The sequence below is a fragment of the Canis lupus genome, chromosome 16 (genome assembly GCF_011100685.1).
Source record: "Canis lupus familiaris isolate Mischka breed German Shepherd chromosome 16, alternate assembly UU_Cfam_GSD_1.0, whole genome shotgun sequence".
Classification (NCBI taxonomy): domain Eukaryota; kingdom Metazoa; phylum Chordata; class Mammalia; order Carnivora; family Canidae; genus Canis; species Canis lupus.
In genome coordinates, this window is record NC_049237.1 from 48,292,240 (window position 1) to 48,320,097 (window position 27,858).

The 27,858-nt window shown below is 48.9% G+C and overlaps 1 protein-coding gene across 5 annotated transcripts; it reads left to right on the forward strand.

Moving 5' to 3' along the window:
• The first annotated feature begins 477 nt into the window (after positions 1-477).
• LOC119874667 (dCMP deaminase) lies at positions 478-27,684 on the forward strand. 5 transcript variants are annotated; one of them, XM_038560458.1, is made up of 8 exons: positions 1,164-1,364; positions 1,906-2,020; positions 2,399-2,534; positions 15,497-15,542; positions 23,184-23,300; positions 24,681-24,777; positions 26,141-26,246; positions 26,326-27,684. In XM_038560458.1, the coding sequence occupies exons 3-8, from the start codon at positions 2,418-2,420 to the stop codon at positions 26,359-26,361; spliced, it is 519 nt and encodes a 172-aa protein (XP_038416386.1). In that variant the 5' UTR covers positions 1,164-1,364; positions 1,906-2,020; positions 2,399-2,417; the 3' UTR covers positions 26,362-27,684. The 5 variants fall into 5 exon arrangements, with proteins under 5 accessions (XP_038416383.1, XP_038416385.1, XP_038416387.1 ...); XM_038560455.1 differs by lacking the exons at positions 1,164-1,364; positions 15,497-15,542 and adding an exon at positions 478-609; XM_038560456.1 differs by lacking the exon at positions 15,497-15,542 and having other exon boundaries at positions 1,208-1,364.
• The last annotated feature ends 174 nt before the right edge of the window (positions 27,685-27,858 follow it).

Sequence of the window (27,858 nt, forward strand, 5' to 3'; positions counted from 1 at the left end):
CCGTGGTGGGGTTGGGAAGGCGTGGTGGCAGGCTTCAGCGCACATCTCCGGCCCTTCCACCCCGTGTGGGGGAGACGGAGCGAGCCATGCAAAGCGCAAATGCAAATGCACCTTCGAGACATCTGTGCCTCGACGCACCGCGTCCGGCCCAGCTCGGGCCTGGGCAGGAATCCGTACACCCGCCGTCCGCCGGCCCCAGGACATTGACACCGCCGCCCGCGGGCCCCAGGGCGCTGACCCGGCCGGCGCATGCCGGAGACCCCACGCGGGTCCCCTTGCTTCCTGCCCTTTTCAGTTTTCCTTGCCCTGGGCCCCTTCGCGTCGCCTTTCATGGAAAACTCAGATTCAGAGCGAGGGCTGAGGGGGCGGGGCGCGCCGGGGTGGGGGCGGGGGCGGGGCGGGGCGGAACACAAACTGCCCCGACGGCGGAACCCCCCGCCCCCCCCCCCCCCCCCCCCCGGGCCCTCCGCGGAGCGCCGGCCGCGGGCTGCAGCACCTTCCGGCCCCGCGCGGCCCCGCCTCTTCTCCCGACTTCCTCCCCGGGGCGGCGGCGGCGGCGGCGGCGGCGGCGGGGCCTGGAGCGGACCGAGCGGAGGAGCAGCCCGGCGGGTACGCGGCCTGATGGGGGCGGGGGCGGGGGCGGCGGGGCGCGGACGGGCCGGGCGCCCCCCCCCGGAGCCCCGCTCGCTCGGGGCAGCCGACCCAGGCCGGTGCCGGAGGCGGAGACGCGGGCGCTTCCTGGGCCACGTGGGGCTGCGGCGCGGGGTCTCCCGGGGCGGGGGCCGGGGCCGGGGCCGGGTGAGCCGACACGTGTCCCCCGGAGCAGCCGGGCTCCGGGCCTCCGGGCGGGGGTGCGCGCAGACCGGGGAACCCCGCCGGCCCCCGCGGGTCCTCCCCCTCCCCCCTCCCGTCTAGGGGCCGCCGAGCGGGCGCCCCACAGCGACGGCGGCTGCGGGCCTCGGGCCGGGGGTGGACCCGCGCGGTCGAGCCGGGGCGGGCGCCGAGAGACCTGCGGGCGCGCGGGGGGCGGGGCGCGGGGCGCAGGGGGGCGGGGCGCGGGGCGCACGCAGGGGGGCACGCAGGGGGGCACCGAGGGCTCCCGCCCGCCCCGCCGCCCCGGGCACCGCCGCCCGCCCTCCCCGCCTCCGCCCAGGTGCCGGGGCCTCCCCCGGGACAGGACCCCGCCCGCCCTGCGGGTCGCCCTGCGGGTCGGAGGCCCCTTGGAGGCTGCGCCCGCCCGGACCGAGGGACTAGATCCCGCTCGCTGAGACTTGGCCTTAGGAAGAGCCCTTGACGCTTCTTCTCATGGTTTCTCCTGGTTTGATTCAGTAACCGGACTCGAAGCTAAGGGGACAGATTATCTGGTTAGTATCAGAGTTGAGACGACTCCGGCGGAATTGACCGGCGTGGATGCCGATCCTGTGGGACTCCGGGGACTCCCCGTAGGATGGGATGTTCCTTCCTTTGCCAGGAATGAGGCTTGGGTCAGACGATGTGTATGACCCTTCACAGTGTGGGCAGCACGTGACCAATAAATGTTCTCCTTCCTCTCTCCCTCCCTCTCCCGCTGACTCCCTTTCCTAAAAGAGAAAGAGGCGACAGGTGACAACAGTGTGCGGGGCAGGCATGTGTAAATAATTGGGGAAAAAAGAATCCTACGAGAAAGCACAGAGATGTAATATTTGGGAATGTGAAACGACGTGCCAAATCCGAACTTCTGAAACAGTGACATAATTTAATATTTTTGCTCAAGGCCAGACGCTCTCTGGGGCCCCGTGATCTGTGATTTCTAAATGTAACTGAAACTGTCTGGCTTTGCAGATCCAGAGTTTAGATGTGGTTGCGTTGAGCTGGGAAGCAGGTGGACCAAAATGCTGCTTCTCTCAAGCACTGTTTTCCTTCTAGACCCAGCATGAGTGAAGTTCCCTGCAAGAAACGTGATGACTATTTGGAATGGCCTGAGTATTTCATGGCAGTGGCCTTCTTAGCTGCACAGAGAAGCAAAGATCCAAATTCACAGGTAAGTGACTTTTGTAGGAGGATCTTAGGACACTCACAGACACAGAGATACCTGGAAACGAACACATTACAGAAGGAAAGCGCTCGGTGGCTGCCTGGCGACTCAAAGGCAGATTAAATCTGTCTTTTGTGCTGCCTCCCTTGTGTGCTTGCCTTTTTTCACATGCCACCGCTCTCGACTTCTTGTACCCCCTCTGGGGTGAAGGGTTCTGCTCTCCTTGGCTTGTGGGGGCTGCCACAGAAAGCAAGCAAGGAGACACAGAGGACTTAACACACTGCTGAAAGCCGCATGCTCACTCTGGAGCTCTGCAAGCTTCTGGTGTCCAGGGGCAGACCAGCCGCTCAAAGTCACCAAGCCTTTGGGCACGTTTCCCTGTAGGTCGGAGCCTGCATCGTGAATGCAGAAAACAAGATTGTCGGCATCGGGTATAACGGAATGCCAAATGGGTGCAGCGATGACCACTTGCCTTGGGAGAGGACGGCAGCGAGTAAGCTGGATACCAAATACCCTTACGGTAGGGCCTGTTCCGTGTTTCCTTCTGCTTCGTGGCATAGCCTTCACGGTGCTTAGATAAGGTAGTTGGTCAGAAGGTATCGTATCTTTTTAGTCCTCAATAGCCGGACAAAAGAAAAATCCATTTCCTGCCCTTGATGCTTACGTGTCAAGGAGAGTCCACAAATGGAAGCGTGTTAGTGGTCACACAGCCTGGCCCTGAGCACCAGGGATCTGCTGCCTGTGGGGGCCTGCTGTGTTTCCCTGGCACCTGCCAGGCCGTGTACCTGCAGAGCATGGATGGTGGCCTTCTCTGCAGAGGCCCCGGCGCCTGGTGGAGGTAGCTGAGGATGTGCTCGGTGGCTGTGCCGGTGGTTTCTTGGCTACTTGGAAGCAAAGCTGGCTAACCGAGTACTGGCCAGGGCTCTGCTCTGATGAGAAGCAGGGTTCATTCAGCCCCTCTGCCTACTGAGGAAGTCTCAAGCTCATCTCCTAGGAGTAGGAAACAGCTGTGAGCTATGATGTGGGAAACTAAGGCAGAAGAAACATTATTAAATTTCCTCACTACCTACAGCCTGTTGACAAGTCCTCAAAACAGGCAGAGTGACATTCTTCTAGGGACTCAGCTGCCTCCATGGTGATACTTGGCTAAGGGCAAAAGGTGATCTTAGCGCAACTCTCAGGATCCTGTAAGTCTACCCTAACATATAAAAATTCCTTTAGAAATTTCCTTTATCTCTACCCACCAAGATATAGGTTAGCAGTCATCTCCAAGCACATGGCCCTCCGATACGCATCTGAAGGGGCTCATGACTCGGGTTTTATTACACGGTAATAAATGACCTTTCCCCAACAATAGCCAGCCCCCTCAAGGTCCTGGAAACCTTGCTTCCAAAATTCCTCAGAGACTTACCCTATCCGTAATATCCCTAACCTCCTCTCTACTTGAAAGTATATTACAGGCTGCTCCTCATGACCCCAGGGCAGCTCTTTCTGTCCCCGGGTCTTGTCTCCATGCTTTAATAAAACCACCTTTTTACACCAAAGACATATCAAGAATTATTTCTTGGCTGTTGGCTTCGAACCCTAACTTCTTTCCTTTTTTTTTTAAAAAAAAATATTTATTTATTTATTCATGAGAAACAGAGAGAGAGAGAGAGAGAGAGAGGCAGGCTCCATGCAGGGAGCCGGATACAAGACTCGATCCTGGATCCCAGGATCATGATCTGAGCCAAAGGCAGGTGCCCAGCCACTGAGCCACCCAGGCGTCCCCTTAACTGCTTTCCAAATGGAAATGGATGATTCCGTATCTTCCTCCTGCTGCAGGGGCTAAACGGTAGTCAGACCATAACCCAGATGCGTGGAACCCAAAACCTTTTGCCTGGCCAGCTCTGGTTTTCAACTTTTTTTTTTGTTTTAATAAGATTTTATTTATTCGTGAGACACACAGAGAGAGGCAGAGACACAGGCAAAAGGAGAAGCAGCTTCGCCGTGGGGAGCCCGATGTGGGAATCCTAGGACCCCAGGATCACACCCAGAGCCAAAGGCCTAGGCTCAACCACTGAGCCACCCACTAGCCCCTCTGATTTGCGAATTTAAATTAGGGAAGGATGCTTCTTATAACTTGCTGAATATCTGAACTCTCAGGAGAACCACTTCAGAGGCCGGGAGGGACAAGCCATAGCCTCACTTTAATTCCCTGGAGAATATGCAACCGATGCTCTAAAAGAGGCAAACGGAGCTGCCTACGCTAGTTGCTGGCTTTTTCGTATTGTGAGGACCTGTGTTTATGTCTGGGAATGAACCAACCGCCTCTGCTGGGAGTAAAGTAGATTAAGGCCATCCAGATGGGAAATATCATGCCTTTAGGAAGCAAGCGTCGCGGAGTGATGTAAGACCTTTCTGCTTTGTTGACTCTTCCATGGTAGGCTGTCCTCTGGGGGTTTCTCAAGAATTCCAAGTCTACATTTAGCCGAATTTATATATTTTTACTACTGTGTACTAATATTTTTACTAATGTTTTAATCATGTTCAATAAGCCCCATGAGTTTTTAAATTGCCTCAGGGCAACTGCTGTGTTTTCCAAAGAAAAAGAAGACTGCCTGGAGGTGAGGAAGGCCTGGTGACCTGAGGGCAGGGTTGGGGTGGGCGGCTGCCTAGCGCTCTGGGTTTTCCAGGAATAAAGCAGAGCTCCGTGATTGGGGGGTTCCATCGTCAGTCCTTTTAACTCCACCGCTGGCGGGAGAAGGAAGGATCCGTCCCAGACGGGAGAGAGTAGAACTGACTTCTCTGCCTTCGCGGGGCAGCTGCGTGGAGTGCATCAAATGCATCGCGTGCTAACTCATTTTAGAGACTTTTTTTTTTTTTTTAAGATTTTTATTTATTTATTTATTCATGAGAGACCCACAGAGAGAGGCAGACACACAGGCCGAGAGAGAAGCAGGCTCCCTGTGTGGAGCCCGATGTGGGACTTGGTCCCAAGACCCGGGGATCATGGCCTGAGCCAAAGGCAGATGCTCAACCACTGAGCCACCCAGGTGCCCCATTTTAGAGACTTTCTGTCATCTTCCTGGTTGTGACTCTGTAAGCTTTCCATGGTTAGAAAGAAGGGAAATCATCAGTTGTTCGGAGGGACATGTGAGCGTGATTTTTCACAGTACGGGTCACTGTCCCATGTAGGAGTTCAAGAGTGCAAAGGGCCACATGTTTAAGGTCTGCACCAGGAGGTGTGAAAACCACGATGCTTATTCTTATTTCACGTGCAGAAGCCTCGGGCCTCCTGCCCAATGGAGGAGTTTGTGGCTGCCCAGCTGCCCCACTGAGGCCTCTTTACCCAGTAAAAAGGTGCTGGTGGTTGGACGGGGGCAGAGGAGTCCTCCTCTGTTCCTGAGTGACTGTCCTGGCAGGACCTGGACCACCTTCTTGGGTCACTGTGAGCCCCGGGCAGATGGGTGGCAATGACTGAGAGGCCAAAGGCTTTGCTGCCCATGGGCAGCCTCTGACTTCGCAGTGCTCCGAAACTTCTGCAATAGCTGATTGTGTTTGTTCTTACACATTGGCTTTTGCCCAACTTGGAGGCAGTACTTTCAGAGCTCCTTTCTAATGGAATTTAAAAAATACAAACCTCATATAGGCATTTGTCCAACCTCACTGATTTTTTTTTTTTTTAAGATTTTATATATTAGAGAGAGAGCATAAACGGGAGGCAGGGGAGGGGGAGAGGGAGAAGCACACCTCCCACTGAGCAGGGACAGACAACCTTCCTGCCCCCCACCAGCCACGGGGCTCCATCCCAGGACCCCAGAATCATGACCTGAGCCGAAGCCAGACACCTGACCGACTGAGCCACCCAGGCACCTTTATTTTTCTGTTTTGTTATGTTTTGTTTTATGAATAGTTGCTGAGTTTCAGGACACTGGTTGTCTTTCTGCATTATTTTGTACTATCCATATGCTACTTCTAGGTTTTCAAAGCTCTTTGCCCTTGCTTATCAATTATTCATTTTACATGCAGCTGTGCTAGAATGACGGTTTTCTTTCACAAGAATAGACTTGTACTTTGATGTAGTAAAGAAGTCGTAGAAGGTATTAAATGCTTTTTAAAAGGCATCTAGTGTTACTGCCGTCATAATACACGTAAAGATGGGCTTTAAGTCTAAATAACGATGACTAGCTATATAAACTGTGCCCTCAGTCTTGTTTTCTCAAAGGATTTTGGGCCACAGAGAAATAAATGTTTGGATAGCCTTGGATGTAATAGAAATGTTTGGTGATAATTGGCCAAAATGCAGGGGTTTTTTTCTTTCTTTTTTTTTAACTTCCGTTTTTAAGTCATAATTTAAAAAATCAGCTATGATGTCTGGAACTGAGTAGGCTTAATTTTAACTCTTCCTTTCCTCACCGACATGAACGGTGGTTGAGCTGCTGAGGAAAGATAGATTATGTGCTAATCCCTGTAAAGGAGCTTTAGGAAGCATCTAGAGTTCTAGACCAGTGATTTCCTAGTTCTTTTAAATAGGTGAGGACCCCCTTTTAATATCAACAACCCTTCCAGGACCCCAATATAATGCCAGTTAAAGTATCCCTGTATTTCTTTGAAGTACAGTTGACATGTAGCATAATATTAGGTTTCATATATACAACGTAATGACTTATTATTTGTATACATGGCAAAATGATCACCACAGTAAGTCCAGTTAACATCTGTCACCTTACATTGTTACAAAAAAATTTCATGTGTGTGAGAACTTTTAAAATCGGGATACATGGGTGGTTTAGTCCATTAAGCGCCTGCCTTCAGCTCAGGTCGTGATCTCAGGGTTCTGGGATCCAGACCTGCATTGGGCTCCCTGCTCAGAGAGGAGTCTGCGTCTCCCTGTGCTTCTCCCCCTGCTCATGCTCGCTCCCTCTCTCTCAAAAAAAACCTTAAAAAAAAACCCCACGACTTTTAAGACCTACCTTACCTGCAACCTTCAAACATGCAATACAGTGTTACTCACTGTAGTCCCCATGCTGTATGTCACATTCCCCAAGACTTACTTTTTTTATAACTGGAAGTTTGTACCTTCTGACCCCGTTCAGTCATTTCACCACTCCTACCCTGGGTCCTAACTCTGGCAACCACCAATCTGTTCTCTGCATCAGTGAGCTTTTTTTGTTTGTTTATTTTGTTTTCAAGATTCCACACATAAGTGAGATCATTAGCATCTTTTTTTTTTTTTTTTTTTTTTTTGAGAGAGAGAGAGAGAGAGTCCTCCCCTGTGTGGGGGAGGAGAGAGAGAATCTTAAGCAGGTTCTGTGCCCAGCATGGTGCCCTATTCAGGGCTCGATCTCATGACCCTGAGATCAGGACTTGAGCTGGAATCAGTTGTCTGAGGCCTCACCAACTGAGCCACCCAGGCGCCCCCATTGGCATCTTTGAGTGAGAAAAGCCGTGGATGACAAGAGCTACTTGATGCCCGTAACGCTTTGCATTACTCTGAACTTTATCAAGCCGCATTTTTGTGTGTGTAGATAAGGCACATGTGTGTGCTGGGCATGAAGTTCCCGCAGTGTGTGTGGTCTGTGCTCCTTACCCAGCTATAGCAGTGCCTCCGAATTGGTGCCTACAGAGTCTAAGCCTGTCCATTTCTTTTATGGAGGGGAAAGGAAAGGCCCAGAAACGTTAAGTATCCTTTGTAATGCCACACAGGCGGGGAGGCGGGTCCCAATTCTGAGGTCAGCTGTTTCTCCTGTGGGGCCTGGAAATTCAGCTTTTCTGGAAGGTTGCTTAGCTCGAAGCACAGTGGACCACGCATTTGCTCCTTTTCGCCGAGCACTTGAGCTTGCAGAGGCTTAGTTGAAGAAGTGACACCCAGCAGGTCGAAGGCTCTCGTGGTGATGGCCTGCGCCAAATGCACGGGGCTTGCTTTTCACATTTCTGTGTTAAGTTTGGGTTTACCCATAACATATACAACTCAATTCTCCGTGTTAATTCTGTAGGTTTAGACTCATTAGTCTTGATTGACACAGTGTGGAAAGGAGGGAAGCATAGAATACTTGTAACATAATAGGAAGATGGAGCTTTTTCCGGGCTGTGTCTCTGGAGAGGCATTTTTAAAGGGTGTTTTTTGTTCTTCCAACCTGAGGATCATAACTTCATGAAACTATTTGATTATAATGTAGTATTAATATGGAAAATGAAGATCCCCCCCTCCCGCCCCTGCCACGGAAACTGCTTTTTATCTCATTCTTTTCCTGAAAAATCCAAAAGAGAGTAATGCTGTCGGTAACATTAAGTGGCAGGAAGAAGTCAGCGTTAAAAGTGACACCTTTTCACACGAATGACAATTAAAAAACTGGGAAGCAGCAGATTGATCTAATTTAACCATATAAAAAAGCTTTGGAAGATTTTTATTTTTAGGAAGGGAGTGGTTGCTAAACGGAGGATGAAGTATTCAGCTGACATTTTTTTTTTTTTTTCAGCTGACATTTTTTTAAACTCCTTTCTCTTTGTGAAATTCATTAGAATGGAGCACATTTAATCAAAATACCAATTTTATTAAGTGGAGGTAAAACACTCGTGCTAATTCAGGTATCATGCTCTCCTTGAGTTTTCATAACACATTTTGGTGACATAGTTTACAGACCGGAGAGTTGGAGTGGGATCGACATCCTTCATCCTTGAGAGGCCTTGTTCAAAACTTGGCATTTTTAAAACCGTGTTCCCTATGCCCATGAAGCGTGCCTGCGTGTGCCTGTCATGCTGTGTCCTGTCGGTGATAGACGTGTGGGCGAGCCTGCCTCTTTGCCTGGCCTCCTCTTCTGTCCCGATCAATCAGGAAGCCCGGGGTTGCTTTCTTTGCCTGCTGCACCGCACTTGTTCATCATGGAAGGATCGTGGTCCTGATGTCTGGAGAGTGGGTGGCAGCCAGGCTCTAGATGCATCCATCAGGCAGAAATGGAGATGTGGGGCTCCAACCAGGGTCAGTTCATGTTTCTGCAGGAAATCTCAAAAAAACCATATGATGCTGGGGAGGACAGTGCTGGCATTAATAACAGCATTGTGGAGCACAGCAACTCTCAACAATTTCGCCAGAGTGTGGCGGTGCTTCTTTATATTTTATATTTAAATGTAATCTTTATGTTTGAGAGTTAGCATATTGTTAAGCATGCATAGATGTCATTTTCGTGATTACTTAGCCATTTACCTTACCCCCTTGAACACTGACATTTTCCTGACTGCCATGCATGTGATATATTTCTTTGGCATCCAAAAGGTTAGTCTTGAGAAACTAATTTATCAAGAAGTTAGGCGACTGATCCTTCTTAAGCTGTGACTTCCTCAAAACTTGTAGAAGCTTCTTCGTAATTAAGATCAAATTTGTTCCTTCAGCTAGCTGAAATTGAACGCCCTCCGGTTGTGTTAGGCAGATCCGTGGATTTGATGACTTGCTGTTTCTTTTCCTACAGAATTCTAATTTCCCTTGCAGATTCCCACCGTCCCTCCGCTGCTCGGCCTCTGAGCGGTCATGGCCCTGACAGTGTGCCTAAGGAGGACCTTGCGTACAAAATAACTAATGTAATCAACGGGGAACCTTTGAGCAAGTTTACCCTGGAAAGAAATAAAGATTATTTTTATGAATCGAGGGACAAACTCAGGTTTCATTGTGTGATGCTTTAGACAAATGGGGAAATACAACAGCCTATGTCTGAGGCTCCCCCTGGAAATTCATCAGCTTAATTTTAAGGATATTTCATGTTCAGGTATAACTGTTCATAAAGTCTTAAGAGTAAATCATGATTTTTGGAGGGTTAATTTATTTGATTTTTATCTATGTATTTTTTTATTTTATTATTGGTTATTATTTTTTAAGTAATGTCTATGCCCACTGTGGGGCTTGAACTCATGACCTCTAGATCAAGAGTCACATACTCCACCAACTTGGCCAGCCAGGCACCCTTTTGTCTGTATATTTTAATCTATAGATTCAGGGTTAATTATTTTTGAAGAGCTAGAGGTTACTATTTTACTAGGAATATCTACAAAGCATGTATAGATAGTAATAAGTTTTGAAAAGCATATGTAGAAAAGCATATGTAGGAAAACCAAAAATGCTCATCCATAGGGATCCATCCTACTCATAAAAATACACACATTTGTGTGTATTTTATAAAGAGTCAGTTTACTTAATGGAAATTTGGAATAAACCTTAATTCAATAATCCAAGGGTAGTGATTTCCAAATTAGTGAACAGGAAGTGAACTAAAGTTTATCTTTGTACTGTCTCTAAAAATAAAAGTTTTGTTGAGAAATTTAATACTATCAATACAATTTCAAGGTTACATTCAACCCATTTTATTTATTTATTTTTAAAATTTTGTTTATTCATGAGACACACACACAGAGAGGCAGAGACACAAGCAGAGGGAGAAGCAGGCTCCATGCAGGGAGCCTGATGTGGGACTCCATCCTGGAACCCCAGGATCACGCCCTGAGCCAAAGGCAGACGCTCAACCACTGAGCCACCCAGGCGTCCCAGCATTCAGCCCATTTTAGATTTTAAGTATGTGAGCACATTAATTTTCTGCGCGCAAGTGGATATTCCTTGTGGTAAACAGAACTTCTTTAATTTTTTAATTTTGATAAGTCTTGGCTCTGAACTTTGGGCTACCATGCAAAGGGGATGCAGGGGGCACCTGCCAGTAATGGGCTTCCTTAGCCTTTGTTCTGTTGATTTATTATAGATCTGTTTTTGCTGATTTGGGCTCATCTTCTCTGAAATCAGCCTGAATGACTAAGGTCTTATTTTGAGTTTTTTTCCATCAAGGAAGAATCTCTGTTTTGTATACTTTATTAATACTGGTATTAAAGTAGAATATGTGTATATTGGGGCACCTGAGTGGCTCAGTAAGTTAAGCATCTGCCTTAAGCTCAGGTCATGATCTCGGGGTCCTGGGATTAATCCCATTTCTGGCTCCCTGCTCAGTGGGGAGTCTGCTTCTCCCTCTTCCTCTGCCCCTCCCCCTGCTCCTGGTCTCTTTCTCAAAATAAATAAAGTCTTAAAAAAGAAAGAAAAAATAGGTGTATATTGGTTGCTCTTGGACATAGGTAATACAACCAGGTTCCTGAAGATTTTTGCAGACATTTATATTGCTTTTGTTTTTCTTCCTTAGGACCTTTTTAAAAAATATTTGGATGAGATTACCTATATGTCTTTAATATACACATTAGCTAAGAAAGCCTGCACAGTGCTTAAAACAAAAACCCAGACCTCAGGCTTCAGGTGTGGTGGGTTTACACCCAGACATTGTGGGGTTGTTAATAAATTGACACTTACTCCTCGATATCTTTATGAAAGAAATGATCCCCGAGGACTCCCCTCAGTGATAGAATTCTAAGGAACAATCAAGCAGTATAGCTTTGATTGCATTAGATTAGGGTGCCATTGCTCTCTGCTTGCAGGACTGAAGGGGGCTCTGCAGCTTTACTGGGTGAAAGCTGCAGAGCTGTAAAAAGCCCTTGGTGGCAGTGACACACAGAGGATACGCATCTGTGTGAGTGGACCCATTAGCAAGGAGAGAAGCAGGCTTCATTCGCTCTGTCCTTCTAGCGGTGGAACTCTGCCCCAGTTCTAAGATGACTCTGAATCCCACAGAGACAGAGCGCACAGGCGGGAGGGGATGGTTGGAGAGTACAGGTCACCCCACAAACGTTGGGATTCGAAGGCATTAGATGGAAAAAGGTTGGAGGATAGAAAAAGACCCCACATCAAAGTGCAAGGAAATCTGTGAATCAAGGAGGCAGGTTTAGAACTCTCTGACACAAGAGGTTATTCTAAGGCCAAAGGGAAAGGAAGGACTTCAGAAATCTTTTTGTGAATCAGCCTGACTGTTTCCTGCAACAGGGCACTGGGAAATCCCGAGATGGATGGAGCTCTGCAGCTCCTTGGTGGGAGCAAGGGAGTCGGACCGCTCTTCCCTCTGCTCCCGCTCTCCTCTCCAGAGGGTCGGCCCTAGCTCATTAGTGGAGGTGTAAGTTTTATCTCTGTGCCTCTTCCAAATGATAGATGCCATGGTAAATTTAAAATATTGAATATGATAACTGAGCATGAATTTTTTAATTCTGCAATTAAAAGGCTTTGTTCAAAACGCCATTAATTTTGAGTTTAGGTGAAAAAGCAAAATTCCTCAGTGTCATTCTTCCTTCTTCAAGTGAGTTACAACTTTTTAGGAACTGAGATAAATACTAATGACTCATCTGTTCTCTTGTTTAAGTCGTCGGTGATGGGTGGGCTTCCCGAGTCCCTTCCTTTTTAAGAATCATGACTTATTTTATAATCGTGAGACAGTTTTCAGAGGATGTTCACCCGTGGTCATTCACTCAGCATGTTCCATCCACGCCAGGCACGCTGCTGTAGTAAATAAAATGTACGAGGCCCGTGTCTTCAAGGACTTCGCAGACTAACAGTGGTGGGGATAGACCTTACTGAAATAATCGGATGTTGTTGAATATTCCTTTCTGAGGAAGTGACTTCTGGAGGCGAATAGCTGAAGGATTTGCTGGATTCCCAAGGTCAAGGTAGGCTAGTCAGTGTTTGGGGCTGGGAAGGACATTCCTCACTGAGAGAGTGCTGGGTGCAAGCTCTGGGGTGGGAAGGTGCTTGCAGCTTCCTGTGGGAGGGAAAGAATTTGGCCCACACTTCGTGGTGAAGGTCAAGGTCAGAGTAATGAGGTGAGGTTGAGGGCCATGGGGTAAGGAGTTATTACAAGATTAAGTTGGTGTGTGGGGGACGAGGGGATGGTTCAGAGCAGGAGTGGAAATGAGGATGCCAGCCCTGAGGTAACTGTGGCATGTGTGTCACTGTGGTGACAGGGGTGGGGGTGTTGGAGATGGAGACAAATGGGTGAATCTAGGGTGTATTTTGGAGGCAGCATCAAGAGGGCTGGGTGACAGGGGGTCACAGAGGGAAACCTGGCTCCCCAGGGAGTTCCAGCCTGAGCACCTCGGTGTGCGGGGAAGATTTGGACCTTGGAGGCTGATATGTCTGTGAGATCTCAGGAGTCATGTAGTCAGTTGGGCATTGAGTGGGGACAGAGGTCTGGGTTGCAGTGTGGCCATGTTTGGCATCCGGGTGACATTGTGCCTTGGAAATGGGTAAAGGGGTGTGGGGAGAGGGTGCAAAGGCTGGGCCTGGGCCTGGTTTCTGAGAACCACGACCCTCAGAGGTTGGGTGGAGGAGGAAGGGAAGGAGGGTGCACTCAGGTGGAGGAGGGCAGGGAGAGGGGAGAGCCGTCAGCCACGGTAAAGGCTGCTGAGAGGTTTAGGAAGGGTCACAGACGTCTTCGGTGTTCAGCGACCTGGAGGTCGCTGTTGTCGCTGCCGAGAGCAGCTCTGATGGAGAGCCAGCGTGGGCAGGGGGGTGGAAGCCAGCTGGAGAGGGACAGCAGGGGAGGGGATGGTGTGCAGGGGTGAGTTCGGGCTGTTTGTGAAGACAGCGGGGGACAGAGGGCGGTGGCCGGCTTGGGAGATGGACCCAGAGAAGGCTTTCTACGTCTGCACGAGGAGATGGATGAATCCAGAAAGGGCAAAGGAGGAAGGTCTGCGAGGGTGGGAGGGGGTGGCCTCGCAGGCTCCCTGATGAGTGGTACAAGAGGGGCCCTGGGGAGCGGGGGTGGCCGCCCACACTGGGGTCCGTGGGGGTGCAGGGGCGACTGTGATCCCTTACAGCCCCTGGGCTTAGGATCGTGGGGAGGGGGCAGCATGAGGGCCCGGCCACAGGGGACGGCCACAGGGGGCGGGAGCCCAGCGCAGTGTGCAGGGCCTGCCCGAGTCACATCCTGGAAAAGTAGGGCAGGGTCACCAGCTCCTGCCTCGTCTCCGAAGGCCTGAGTCAGGTCGGTGAAGCCCCATTTTCTGCTGCCGCAACAGGATCAGCGAGTTGCCTGAGGCGGGCCTCGCAGAGCCGGAATTAATTAGACCGCGCGTCCTGACTCCTCTTCCAGTGCTCGGTCCCAGCGTACCCTTTGAAAGCGATTAGCGCCAGGGGGTGGGGGAAGCCCCGAATCCGCAGTGTGCATTTGCATCACAAAGCTGTCACGCGGCGATGAGTGTTGTGTTTCTATTCATGTTTCTCAAGTACATTTTTCTGCATCAAACAGGTATTTCTGGGGAACAGTAGGAAGGGAGGGGGCCGGCTTGCCCGCCGGGGACCTGCAGCACTTCCAGCCCCTCCTCCCTCTGACCTGATTGTGTGCCCTTAGCACATGGGGAAGCAATGTAATTAGAGTTCTGGGGGCTTTATTGTCAATAATGGAAACACCACAGTCAGAAATCTCTTTAGCCCTAAGCACTACCATTGGGGCTAAGTGGCTCCCCTGGGTGGCATGAGCTGCTGCCAGCAGCCTTAGCGACAGGCGGTGGGGAAGGGGGCAGGGGCCCGGCCGGGGCAGCAGGGAGAGGAAAGGACACATGTTCTCTCCGATTGAGCAGCCGGGCAGGAGGAGGGCAGGAGGGGGGCAGGAGGGCTGAGGGAGCACGGGCTTCCCCCGGGGCGCCCCTCTGGGCTGTGCTCTCCACGGGCCTTGGTCACGACCACGGGTCTTTTTCTGCCCATTTCCCAGGCCAGGGGCTGAGGCTCCACCGCGGGGTCTGGTCCAGGGGCAGTGGGTGGAGGAGCCCGGGCCTGGGAGGAGTAGCCAGCCGAGGGGACCCGCAGGGCACAAGCCAGGGGCCGCAAGAGCCATCCGCTGGGCCCCAGAACCGGGTGCCTTGGTCTACCGAGGGGCACGTAGGATGAGTGGGGGGAAGGCAGGGCTGCCCCCCGCGGGCCCCGAGACTCGCCGATCAGGCTCCTTGCGACTTGCAAGTGAGTGACCGGCCGTCCCCCCACTAGAGACCCCTGTCTGGGCACCTGCGGTTAGAGAACAGACTCCAGGTGTCTTCCGGGCGCGGGCTGGCTCCTCTGCCTTTTCACCTCTGCCTGTTCTTATTCTCACCCGCAAACTTAACGCTGCAATAAGAATGGTCCCTGTACTGGAACCGTGTGGCCCTCAGAGCCACAGAAGGTTGTGAGGCCCAGTGGCCCCACCTTCTGGGCAGAAAGACCCGGTGGCAGGGGGGCCTGGTCCCAAGCTCGGGGAGCGAGCAGCTGCGGCGTGGCCAGGTGAGGCGGAAGTGCTGGCACCTGGCACACCTGGTACCTGGCACCCCCGCGTCTTCATGACGGCGAGGACCAGGCAGGGGTGAGGCTGTCCATTCTCCGGCAATGAGTCCAGTTCCGACCCTTGGTCGTACGGGCGTTATTTGCACGGTTCTTGATAGGTCACAGAGGTTTTTCCCGCCACTTCCCCCGTGTGGCTTTCATCGTGAGCCTGTGAGATAGGAAGGGATTCCTGTTCGTCCTTGAGCGAGGCTGGGACTTGCACGCTTGTGTGGGCCAGGCCCACGGTGTAGACCCTCCTTGTTCTGAAAAGCCGTTTGCAACCCAGATCCTTTCTTCCACAGAAACACCATTCCCTGGAAGATCCAGTGCCCCATCTACCTACCAACGGTGCGTTTAGCCCCTCGCTTCCTCCTCTTCCCACTACTTCACTCTCTCCGTGCTCCTGGACTGGGCTCACTTGCTCCTGTAGCCGCTGCGCCCAGCCCTGTGAGCCCTCCACCTGCCGCCAGAACACATCCCTACGCGCCTGCGGGAAATGCCTCCAGTTGAAACCTGTCTCCCCTCCCTGCTGCCGCCCAGTACAGAGAAGGATGCTCCCCTGGCTCCGTCTGAGAAGCCCAGAGAGTGAGATATGCTTCAGAGCATGCCAGGAGGTGTCAGCGAGGAAGACTACGGGTGGGGGGGGCACCCCTAGGGCAGTTGAGCAGAGGCTGCAGGTGGTCCCTGGGCCTGTGTGGTTGGAGTTGTCTTCAGGACATGATGCAGCTGTCATATCCAAGGTGTTCCTCCTCCCTACGCTGCCTTTAGCTCAAATCCTTTGAAAACTCTGATACCAAGTCTGGTTACTTCTTTCTAGATATGGAAGCTTCATGAAGGGAAGATCCAAGGTAGAGCGTTGGCCTCGCCTGGAGGCTAAATTCTAGGAACGTTTGTTTGGGATTTCAGGTTGCCGTAATAAGTGAACACCGGTGACATCTGGGGTGGTGCTCTAGGGGGTGGTGGTAGGTTGGCGGGGGGCTTACATGTAGCGGCTACTCTATTGTTAAATTATTGACTTGAAGGATAGGTACTTTGGAGGCTGGCAGTGATGTATGAGGCCCTGTCAGGATATCTTTCAATAATTAAGAAATAAGTAGTTGAAATTCCATTTTAGCTCCAGAAGCCCCAGTTCCCTAAATGGATCTGTTAGAGAAGCAAGTACGTGAGCCACCCCTCAGTGGACTTTGCACGCCCATGGGGCTTTGAGCACAGGAAACAGGGTGACTGAGCCCCGGCAGAGAGATGTGTGGGGGTGCAGGGACTCTGGCAGCGACGGGACCCCTGGAATGAAAGCACTTGCGTCCTTATTTCAAGAGGTAATGATAACAAGCTTTGTCAGCAGAATAGAAGTGGAATATCTCGTAAAAATGAACATTTGAGCTATTTTTAAAAAATGCACAGGTCAACTTTGAACTCAGGTACCCCATGTCATGTCAATTTTTTTTTTAAAGATTTTATTTATTTATTCATGAGAGACACAGAGAGATAGAGAGACAGAGACACAGGCAGAGGGAGAAGCAGGCTCCATGTCATGTCAATTATTAATTGCAGGGTGAAGCCTCCCACCTTTTGATTCTGGAAGGCCAGAAGCAGACGCTTGTTGGTCCTTGAGTCCTGTCCCTCTGGCTTGTCAGCGAGTGAACTGTCCTTCCATCTTCGAGGTCTGGGCAGAGGCCTGTTTCCCCGGTGACTTGCCAAGGCTCGTCCGGTCCAGCCTGGAGAGAGTTGGCGGAAGGTGGTGCAGGAACCAGTGGAGGGGCAGCAGGTGCTCCACGTGTGACCCTCCAGGCCGCCCCTAAGGGAGCTGCTGCACCAGCCTGCCCTCCCTCCACCCCGTTTCAGGTCAGCCTTAGCAGGAAACCCCTCATTTTCTTCAGGTCACATTCTGTACCACTAAAAATGGGGAGTTTTAACCAATCCGTAGAGTTTCTTTAACCAGAAGAGAAACTTAGTCTTCCTGACTCCAAATTTTGTGAGGCCCAGTATTTGCCATCCTGGCCCGGTAGCACACACAGAGGAGGTGAGGGTAGAGCCACACTGTTACCACCAAATTATTGTGCCACAGTTAGCCTTTGTTTAGCATCATTCAAGACTTTAAAAAACCTATTTAAGTAACTGTAATAATAGTACTCTCTAAAAGAGATGTTGTCTTAGTTGTCTTAGTCTTGTATTAAATGAGATGAAAGTCAAATCTATAAAACGTTGAATCTCTTAAATCTAGCCAGGATGGAATATATCCTGTTAATTTGTCAAACTTCTAGGGAACCGCCTACCTGAGACAGTGAGGATTAATCAAGCCCTAGTAAGAGGGAATTTGAAAAATACAGTTTTCTAATTATACAATCTCTTCTCAGTGGTCCAAGGTTAATGCAGTTCTGAATTCTGACAGTTAGTAATAGAAAAGAAAAAAAAAAAGACCAAAGCATATGAATTGTTTTATAATTACCTGAAACAGAGGTTCTCCTTCTGGCAGTCAAGAACTTTATAAGCATTAATCTGATTATTTTCAGCATTTGAGTCTTTTCCTTTTAAACAATGTTGAGAATAATGGAAAGGTTTTGTGTCTCTCTTCATGCTTATCAAATATACTTGCAGTATTTAGAGATTTCTTTTGCTTATTGCTTAGTCATAGATGCATAATTTTAGGTAGATAGTTGGAAATTTTGTCTTTTTTTTTTTTTTTGGACAATTTCGTTATCTTATGAATACTTCCTAGGGACTGTGTATGTTTGGGATACTTGGTCTTGTTCTTACTACAGGTATAAAAACTGTGCATCTCAAGGTCATGAACAGAAGCACTCCTCATTGGTTGGTTTTTGCTCTCATATATTTGCAGCTCTTCTTGCAGTTCTTGCCAGGCAACAGAATAAAAATAGTAGCACTAGAAAAAGATTGATTTATTCTTTCATTTATTGCTGTCAGGTATCTGCAAAGTGTTTATCATAGTGAGAAAAGTTACAGAGAAACCTCAGACCATCCAAAGCAAGGGCCTGAGGAGAAGATGGGACACTGGGTGGGAGTTGTAGATTCCAGGGCTCTCCTAAATAGATCTGCCATCTGAGAACCTACAAATGCATGAATTCTTAGTGACTACAGGAGAAAAAGGGAAGAGCAGGATCAAACCTTGGGAAATGCCCCCAAAAGGCAAGAAAATGAAAAGGACCCACAGAGAAGTAGAAGGCTCCACAGGATCTGGTGCCTGAGAGGGTTTCAAGTGGAGAGCTGTTGCAGACTGCCACCAGAAAGGCCTTGGGTTTTGGTGTAGATAAGGCCATCCAGGGATGTGTGTGGGAGCTAGTTCTTGCCAGCTCACCTGAGCAGCTCCTGCATCTCTCTTCCCAACTCTGTCATGCCGGGAGCTTGAAGTTGGCCAAATGCGAGTAGTCACAACACTGAAATCGGGAGGTTCTACAAATCACAGCCTTTTTTTCTCCAGTGGTTGTAAATATTACTAGGAACATATTACAGAAGTCAACAGGTTTCCATAGTTACACACTTTTTTTTTTTTTTTAAGATGTATTTATTTATTTTGAGAAGGAGGAGGAGTCTTAAGGAGACGCCACACTGAGCGTGGAGCCTGACTCAGGGCTTGATCCCACGACCCCAAGGTCATGACCCAAGGTGAAACCAAGAGTTAGAGGTTTAACCTCCTGAGCCACCCAGGTGCCCCCATCTTTACACACTTTTTACATGGCAGCCCAGCAAACTTAGTTCATGCCTGAGACACAACACACACCCTTAGAGTTTTTAGGAACGGGACTTAACCTTTGCCATAGGGGACCCATTCTGATTCTTCTGTTTTCATCCTTTTCGTTAAAAAGGGGGAGAAAAGCTGTTTGTAACTCACTACACTGATTTCTTGACCTACAGTTTGTAAAGTATTGGTTTAGCAAAAAACAGAGGTTTGTATATACATTATGAAGTCAAGAAATGATTATTTAAAAAATAAATTAGTCTTGCAGTTGTAGGCAGGACAGTTTCATCTCCAAAGGAAGAAAAGAGATCTGAAGTGCTGAGAAGATGGAGAGTGGAGACCAAGTAAACCCTCTGATGGAGAGGATGGGAGAGGGAGGAGCCGTCTGGGACGGTCCCCAGGGGAGCCGGGCCAAGGCTGCAGGTGCCCTTGGCCTTAGGAGAGAAGGCTCCTGATTTGCTGTTGAGAGCCTGTCTTGGAGAAGATCAGCTGTTCTAGAGGAAGGAGGGAGGCAACTGGACACACGATAGGAAAAAGCTAGAAATTAGATTACTTGATGTTTCAAAACTCACTTTTATTTAGTTAGTTGGAAATGTACTTTCTCAGTCTCTTACTCCTGCCCACCCAAAGGACACACCTCATCAAGGGCCACATAGCGTCCAGTGGCAACTGGGCCCTGAACCTGGTGCTGACTTGCCGCAAAGCTCTTCCTCCCTCCTTGCCTGGGAGGTGGGGAGTACGGGGAAGGTTCTTAGCCTCTGGCCTGAAGCAGATTTGGCAGTCACCTGTCATCTGATAGTGTGGTTGGCAAGTCCTGGTAAAAGAGTCCCCAGGCTCCACTCTGGCTGACCTACCAGAAACCAACCCAGCGGAGCACAGTGTGGAGGGAGGTCAGGCTGACGGGATGGTGCCTCCCTCGTGGGTCAGTCCTGAGGAGAAAGGCAGGATGCTTTTGGACGGGAGACCACGGGTAGGAGCTGTGGAGGCTGTGGGGAGCGGCCAGAAACCTCTCAGGCCTCAGGATCAGACAGATGGACCTAGGCAGGGGCCAAGCTGAGGTGGCAGGGGCTTCTCCTGCTGGGCTTTCTCTCCTCAGACTCTTAGGTGTAGGCCGAGGAAGGAAGCTGGTGTTAATCAGATGGGGTTTGGTGGGCCAGGGGGGTCTGGGGAAGGCTGGATGGGCGTGTTTGTGATGACAAGTTGAAGGCGCAGAGATGAGGAGAAGTCAAATGTGGATAGAAAACTTGAGCTTTGTTTTGGTCACTGACTAGTTTGGGATCTGTAGAATTGGGGACTGAATGGTCCCTTTTAAGGAGTCTTGGAAGACTCCAAACCAATGGAATGTTTCTCAGCCATCAAAAAAAAAAAAAAAAAAAAAAATTGAAATCTTGCCATTTACAAGGACATGGATGGAGCTAGAGGGTATTATGCTAAGTGAAATAAGTCAGTCAGAGAAAGACATTATTCCTGTGATCTCACTCATGTGGAATTTAAGCAACAAAACAGGATCATAGGGGAAAGGAGGGAAAAATGAAACCAGATGAAATCAGAGAGGGAGACAAACCATAAGAGACTATTAACCCTAGCAAACAAACAGGGCTGCTGGAAGGGGGTGGGGTGGGGGGATGAGGTCACTGGGTGATGGGCATTAAGGTGGGCACGTGATACGATGAACAGTGGGTGTTATATGCAGCTCATGAGTCTCTGAACTCTACCTTTGAAACCAGTAATACACTCTATGTTAATTGAATTTAAACAAAAAAATAAAGATCAAAGGGAGAAACCAAAAAAAAAAAAAAAAATGAGTCTCCTGAGTGCCTGACCCTCAGTTGTTCATACAGCCCAGTAGACCTCATGTTTCTGACAAGAAGCTTTGTATTTTTCTTCTTGTGATTTTGTGGCTAAGAGGAAGGAATTCTGTTTATGACCCCATGTATTATTTCTATCAACCACCCTTTATACAGGGATGGCGGATGCGGCCCAAGAGAATTCTATTTCATGTGGTAATTTTCATTAATGAATCCAGACCTTATGATGTTAAATTTTATCCCAAACGGCCTCAGATGAATTGGAGGACGATGGTTGCTGTCCATGTGACCATTTTTAGAGATTGAAAAGACGACGGTGTAACTGTTCCCGAACAGACTTAGAAACTCTGCAGTTCTGAAGATTAATACCAACACCATCAAAAAATATTTATTAGATGGGAAAGCATACTCTTGACATTTGAATTTAAGAGGACTTTCTGTATTTCCCAAAGTCACCATCAATAATTGGAATCTGCTTTTCCTCCTTTATTCATTCAATAAATATTTAACACCCATTATGTTCATGGCATCGCATTAGACTCTGGGGGAGTTAGAGAACCTCGACGACTGGTCTCTGCCCTCAAGGGGGAAATAAAAGAAACAATTACATCTAATTGTTAACACCGAGCAGTGTTAATCCCAGCTTGGGAACATCTTGGTCACCAGGGAAGTAGACGGAACCAGGGGGGCCTCTCTGAGGCCAGTGTCCCCAAGGCCTCCAAGCCAGAGAGCCTGTCTTGTCTCTCTCCCATCCTCTCTGGGATGGTGGCTCGGGTCCGTCTGAGGCTGGCGGGCGGGGATTATTCTCTGATGGGCTCTGATCTGATTAAGCAGAGCACTTTTTTTTTTTTTTTTTTTTTAGATTTCCTTACAATACCAGGGCTCTGTTCATTCCCACACACAGCGAAGACCTCCTCAGTCATTGCATTCATGGGCTGGAGGGAGCACTCCCCCACATGTCCTGGCAGGGCCCCCAGGTCAGCTTTCTGCCTGCAGCATCACAGTTACAGTTCTGAAAATGGGAGGCCTGGGCACCGAAAGAGAGTGATCAGGGCCTATGTCATGGCTACAATGTACGTGAGCTGGGAGTTTAGGCTGCTCTTCATTTAAGGCTTCCATACTTTCATACGGCCACATGAGTGCAGGAGGTTGGTGGGTTGGAGAGGGTGGGGAGTCCCCCTGAGGGCCCCATATTTATAATTCTGGCAGTTCTGTATGATTGGGACCACGGCCAGATTGTCATTAATTTGTTCAACAAACATTTGCTTTAGCACTTGTGTGTTTAGTGTGTGTTGGGTCCCCTAGGAGTTTCCAGAGGAAATGTGTTTGTGAAATGTGTGTGCGCCTTAGAATCATGTGGGGCATCTCTTAATCCCAGGCCACACCCCAGACAAGTGCAGACAAGTCTGCAAATCACTGCCCCCCCCCACCCCCCGGGAGAGGTTATACTATAGTGTTAGCAACACACCCAGACACTTAAATAACAGTGTAAGAGAGCAATATAGGGGCCTCCCGGACAGGTAGGGGATTCTACTTCCTTGAGGGCTTAGGTGGTGGGACACCCACCCAACCCCTGGGAAGTTGGCTGGGCTTACAGGTTTGCAGGGGTGGCCAGGAGGGTGCTCCCTTTAACCGTGAATTCAAGCAAGTCTGGGCACGATCTTGGATCACTGTTTGGGGACCGTTGGTGGGATGGGCCCGTATAAGAAGAACATGACTTTTGTTTAAGTGGATGAAGGCGTTCCTTACATAAAACAAACCACTGGTCCTCTGTCAGCATCTTCCTGGTGTGAATGTGGGCCCAGAACCGTGCAGTGAAGGAAATCCCTCGAGATAGAAGTGCTCAGCTTCACTTCCTCATTCTTTTTTTTTTTTTTTTTTTTTTTTTTTAAGATTTTACTTATTAATTCATGAGAGAGAGAGGGGCAGAGACACAGGCAGAGGGAAAAGCAGGCTCCACACAGGGAGCTTGACGTGGGACTCGATCCCCAGACTCCAGGGCGATGCCCTGGGCCGAAGGCAGGCGCTAAACAGCTGACCCAACCAGGGATCCCCCCACTTCCTCATTCTCTTGCTCTTCACATCGCACCCTGCGCTCTTAACGGTCACAGCAAATATCCCTGCGTGTGCATGTCAACGCACAGATGAGCCATTTAATGTGCTCGCTTCCACACCCCCAGGGCTGGTGAAACCCTGAGCTATTTGTGTGCTCAGGGTGGGTGAAGATACTTGACCTTGGCCTCTGCTGGCTGCTCCAGGTGCTTACAGAGGGAGGGCCGCGGCCACCGAACTGTTTTGCTGCTAAATCGCCAACCTCTCAGACCACGTGGCCCTCATCTGGTATCCCCAGTACTTTCTCTGTTTTAATAAATTTGTAAAAAAATTGAGTCTATGTTATGTATGTTTTGGGGTGGGGGTGGCATGCTTTAGCAGCCTTACTCCTTATGAGTTGTGATGCAAGTTTCTCTCTCTTTTCCAAACCCACAGTGTGCCACGCCGAGCTGAATGCCATCATGAACAAAAACTCAGCCGATGTGAAAGGCTGTACTATGTATGTCGCCTTGTTCCCGTGTAATGAATGTGCGAAGCTCATCATCCAGGCAGGTAGGAGCTGGGCCGGTTCCATTTGTCACATTTGCATTGCTGCCTGCCCATCAGCAGCTCATTGCAGAAGTGCTTGATCCGAAATTGCTATTGTTTAGATCTAAATTAATTGCACTATCAACTTTGCAAGAGATTTCCTGTGTTTTGGTTTTGAATGCTGCCAGGTATTCCAAGACTAATTGCATCCTCCGTGATTCCTAGCATGTTTTTAATTTAGTTTGCAACTTCTTAAACTGCAAGCTGCCAAAAAACAACACAGGCATTGCATATAATTACTGTCAATTTACTATTCTCTGACATACTGTGCATAGATTAGGGGGAGAGGGAGAGAAATGAACTTCTGTCAGAGGCAAGGTCAGCTGGGAGTCCGTATATGAAATTTTAATTTGTATTAATATATGGTAGGTGTTTGAGGACCTAAACATATCTTTGCATATAAATGTCATGAGACTCGAATGGTACCACTTTAAGTTTTCCTTACGTTACAGTTACCATAAATCTACACCATTGTATTCTGAATATTTCACCTTTTTCATACTGTCACATCTAAGATTCAGCTACACTTTATCTCCATAAAACTCTCAGCTTGAGATTTAAAGACTTATCATGTTAGCCAGATGTGTGGTTTAAAGGGGCTGTTTATCACGAGCCCATGGGTCTCGGAGGGGAAGAGGTCGGGTGGATCTGAATCCAGGGTAGGCTCCTGTCGAAGGAGGTCGTGGGCTCCCTCCCCGGTGGTGCGTGGCCCTCCAGGAGTCTTCCTTGGCCAGGTCGGACCCCAGCGTCCTGTAGACCCTTTGGAGGCTGGTGGAGGAGCAAGGTGGTGTATCAAGTGCCCTCCAGACTCCTGGCCCTCCAGATAACACGGCCCGTGGGACAGGAGAAGAAAACAGATCTGCTGTCCCGCTGGCCCTGCAGCCGGCTGCATGGGTCCGCAGAGCCATTTTTGGAAGCATGGTGGCACTTACCTGTGATTTTCCCCAGCACACGCCGCTCGCCCCGCACCTTCCCTCCCAACCATCAGCCTCTTAAGTGAAGAGTAGTTGCCTTGTGTGCCTTATGAATAAAGAAATTTGATTGCCTGCAGTAAAAAAAAAAAAAAAAATTGTTAATCGGATCAAGGCTTGACTACTTGACATGTTTTCACTTTGCATTTGTTAAAAAAGAAATCCATAAAGACTGGAGGGCAGATTAAATATAATCCATCGTCTGCTGTATCGGAAGGGGCAGATATGTATTTCAGCAAGTGGACGTTGTGTGCGAGCGCACTCGGAAGAGGTGATGAATCGCGGACACTACAGGCTCCATCTGCTCCTGTGCGTCTGTTGCCGTAGCTATGTGTGTACACTAACGGGGCTGCTCCTGTTGTTGCCTTTGAAGGTATAAAAGAAGTTATTTTCATGTCTGATAAATACCACGATAGTGACGAGATGACGGCTGCAAGGCTCTTGTTCGATATGGCTGGGGTGGCCTTCAGGTAAGCAGGGGCAGCGTCGGGAGAAGGCGGGTGAAGGCCTATGAAGAAGCGTCCTTGACCTTGGCTGATGTCTAATTTCTTTCTTTTTTTTTTTTTTTTTTTTTTATGATAGTCACAGAGAGAGAGAGAGGCAGAGACATAGGCAGAGGGAGAAGCAGGCCCCATGCACCGGGAGCCTGATGTGGGATTCGATCCTGGGTCTCCAGGATCACGCCCTGGGCCAAAGGCAGGCGCCAAACCGCTGCGCCACCCAGGGATCCCTGATGTCTAATTTCTACTCGTGATATCTGACTCCCACACTCGGAAGCATCTTTTTACATGTGACGGGATCTCAAGATGATGTGGGGGGTGGGTTTTTAATAGCAGGGACAGAAGTACCTGAAGACAGTCTGACTGATGATGTTGTACTTAAATATTAGAAGCTTTCCGGGGGCTGGGACTAAATGATTCTGGTCGCGAGAAATAGTAAAATTCACAAGTTCCGTACTATTAACATTAAGCCTTTGTGAATTTTGCAAACGTACAACAAGCCAGGCATTGAGAATTTAGGATGAAACCTGCTAGGTTGAGACACCAGGAATTCTTTCGACAGCAACGTTTTAGATTGAGATTTGAAGCCATTGCGACCTTTATGATTATCTTTGCCAGGCCAAGGTTGGGAGGTATGTTTACTTGCAGGTACGTTCAGCCACTTCGATTCATGGTGGAAACTTCTTTGGGGACTGAAAGCTTTCAAAGCAATTTGTTGACGGTATTTGCAGTCAGCAGTGGGGTTCTGCAATTGGCGACGCACCCAGCCCCTCGTGTTCACCCCCGGGGATAGAGGTTACGTGTAATGAATCTCTTGAGCTCTTGTGTCTTATGAGACTTCCAAATCCAGATTGTTTACATAATAATAATAATAATTAGATATTAACTTTTACTTATTTTTAAAAGAATACCATTAGTCCCCAGGTATTGTCCTTTTAACTGTTTGCAGAAGGTACCCTAATGAGTAAAAATACATGATGGGTTTATTTTATGTCTGCATTCTTAGAATGTGACTTTAAAAATTACTCCTTGCTAAAGCTAGTTTGCTGGGTTTTTTTGTTTGTTTTTGTTTTGTTTTGTTTTTTGCGGCGTGTACAAAAAGCAAAAGAAAATTTACTCTTGCTTTCCAGCGATTTCAAGTTGGCTGCAGAAATTTCTTAGGAAGGAAGATAAATCTGGTGGGAAAACTAGTAATCGAGTGTCATGTTGTGCAGCTAACTTGTTAGAAATCCTTTGACTCCCTGATAATTCATGAACTCAGCTCGCTGGAGAACATACAAACCGAGCCACCCCATGCATCTTTTTTTTTTTTTTTTTTTTTTTTTTGTCTTAGTCGTTTCTGGTTCCTGTTCCTCTCGGTATGGTGCACTATAATTGGCTCCTATAGAGATAAGATATCAAGTGAATCCCGGGAAATTTTTTTCCTCCCCACGGAAAATGTAGGTTAAGCCAAAGTAAACAAATTGCTTTAACTACTCGCTGGATAATATCTTGATATATTTTGTTCCTTATGTTTAGGAAATTCACACCAAAGTGCAGCAAGATTGTCATTGACTTTGATTCAATTAACAACATGCCAAGCCAGAAGCTTCAGTGAGTTACATCTCATTAAATCTCCAAAAGATTGGGATTATCCTCTTCTAAGAAGCTGCTAATGCCTTTCATCTTGCAGTTACACATAACTTTTTAATAGCCAGTACAGCAAAAGTAGACATCTAAAGAATGTAAAGCCTCAAATCTTCCTCACTGTCTCTCTTGTCACATGGAATCTGCATCTGTTTAAACTATTGATTTAGGGTTTAAAATAAAGGAGTCTGTGGATGGCCTGTTGCACAGGGCTGGAGTGGGGCGCCTCCCCCTTGGTCTCCGGGTTTGCTGGGATGCTGGTGGCTCTGCTGCTTTAGACAGCCGCTCCTCGCTGCTACAGGTGCTGAAAGGACAAATAAATAATTGTCGCTGTGTTTCTGGCAGGATGAACAGACACACTGATGTGAACATCTGGCCCAAGTGAAGCATAATGTGTAGTGCCCTTGGAAAGAGAAAAATAGGGCCCACATGACAGTAGCTAATGCAGAAGTGTTTGCTTTAGGGAGTTGAGGGGAACCCCCACCCAGCCACCCCCAAATCCTAAACGGGATGGCACAGGTGAACTGGGCGCATTTTCTCTGCATCTGCCGGCCTGCTGCCCCCCCCCCCGCCCCCAGGGGCGGTGGCACATTGTCCTTCCAGGAGTGGGGACCCCTGTTGGTTTCGCCTCTTCCTTCTGGTTTGTGCCTCACAGGGAGCTTTTCCGTTCATCTGAGTAATGAGTTGTTTCCAGAGGAGACAGCCTGTGTCCCCTTGTCACCCCCAAGACCCTGCCTGCTGGGGCCGCAGGGCCGTGTGGACGGAGGGGGCACACGCACCTGCTTCTGCTCCCGTGTCGAGGAGTCGCCGCTCCTCCATGTGCCAGCATGGTTCACGTCCAAGGCCGCTCTGCAACCGGGGAGTAAATTAATTCCTCCCTTGTACGTGCAATGTGAGGAAATCCAGCCTGCCTCGAGGTGGTTTATTCCAGATCTGTCGGTAACGGGGCTCATCTGTGCTCCTGGCGCTGTGCCTCAGCGCGGCGGAGCTCACCTGCCTCCCAGTCACTGCGACGGGGGACGCGCCTGTGCACCTCGTCGCTCATCGCCTCTCATTTTTATTAAACACGCTCAGTAGCTTTGTTGAGAAGAAAATGGGTTCTTTATCCTAAAGATGATTACCGTTTTAAAGTGCTCTTAACATTTTCATGAATCCTTTTTATTTTTTTCCTCGCGGTTTTGTACTCCGTATTCTGGGGCGTTTTGTAATGTGGCTCCTTACCAAGATTATTAAAACCTTATTAAAATCTACCACAGTGAAGTGTGTTCTTTTTTTTATATCCTAATTGTATGCTTAACTCTCCATTTCTGTCATTTCTGTATTGTCTGTGAAACACGTTACATGTGTTTTCAGGCTCAGAGAACAGTTTGAGGGATGGGGGCCGTGCGCTTTCCGCAGGGCTGATGGGCGGTGATGCTTCTCTGT

What these genes read in the sequence shown, in the direction of transcription:
- LOC119874667 (XM_038560455.1), top strand. Translation starts at nt 1,913, where the DNA reads ATGAGTGAAGTTCCCTGCAAGAAACGTGATGACTATTTGGAATGGCCT. An exon ending in GAAGCTCATCATCCAGGCAG is followed by an intron (nt 23,301 to 24,680) that starts GTAGGAGCTGGG and finishes TTGCCTTTGAAG; the next exon opens with GTATAAAAGAAGTTATTTTC. An exon ending in ATGGCTGGGGTGGCCTTCAG is followed by an intron (nt 24,778 to 26,140) that starts GTAAGCAGGGGC and finishes TTTTTGTCTTAG; the next exon opens with TCGTTTCTGGTTCCTGTTCC.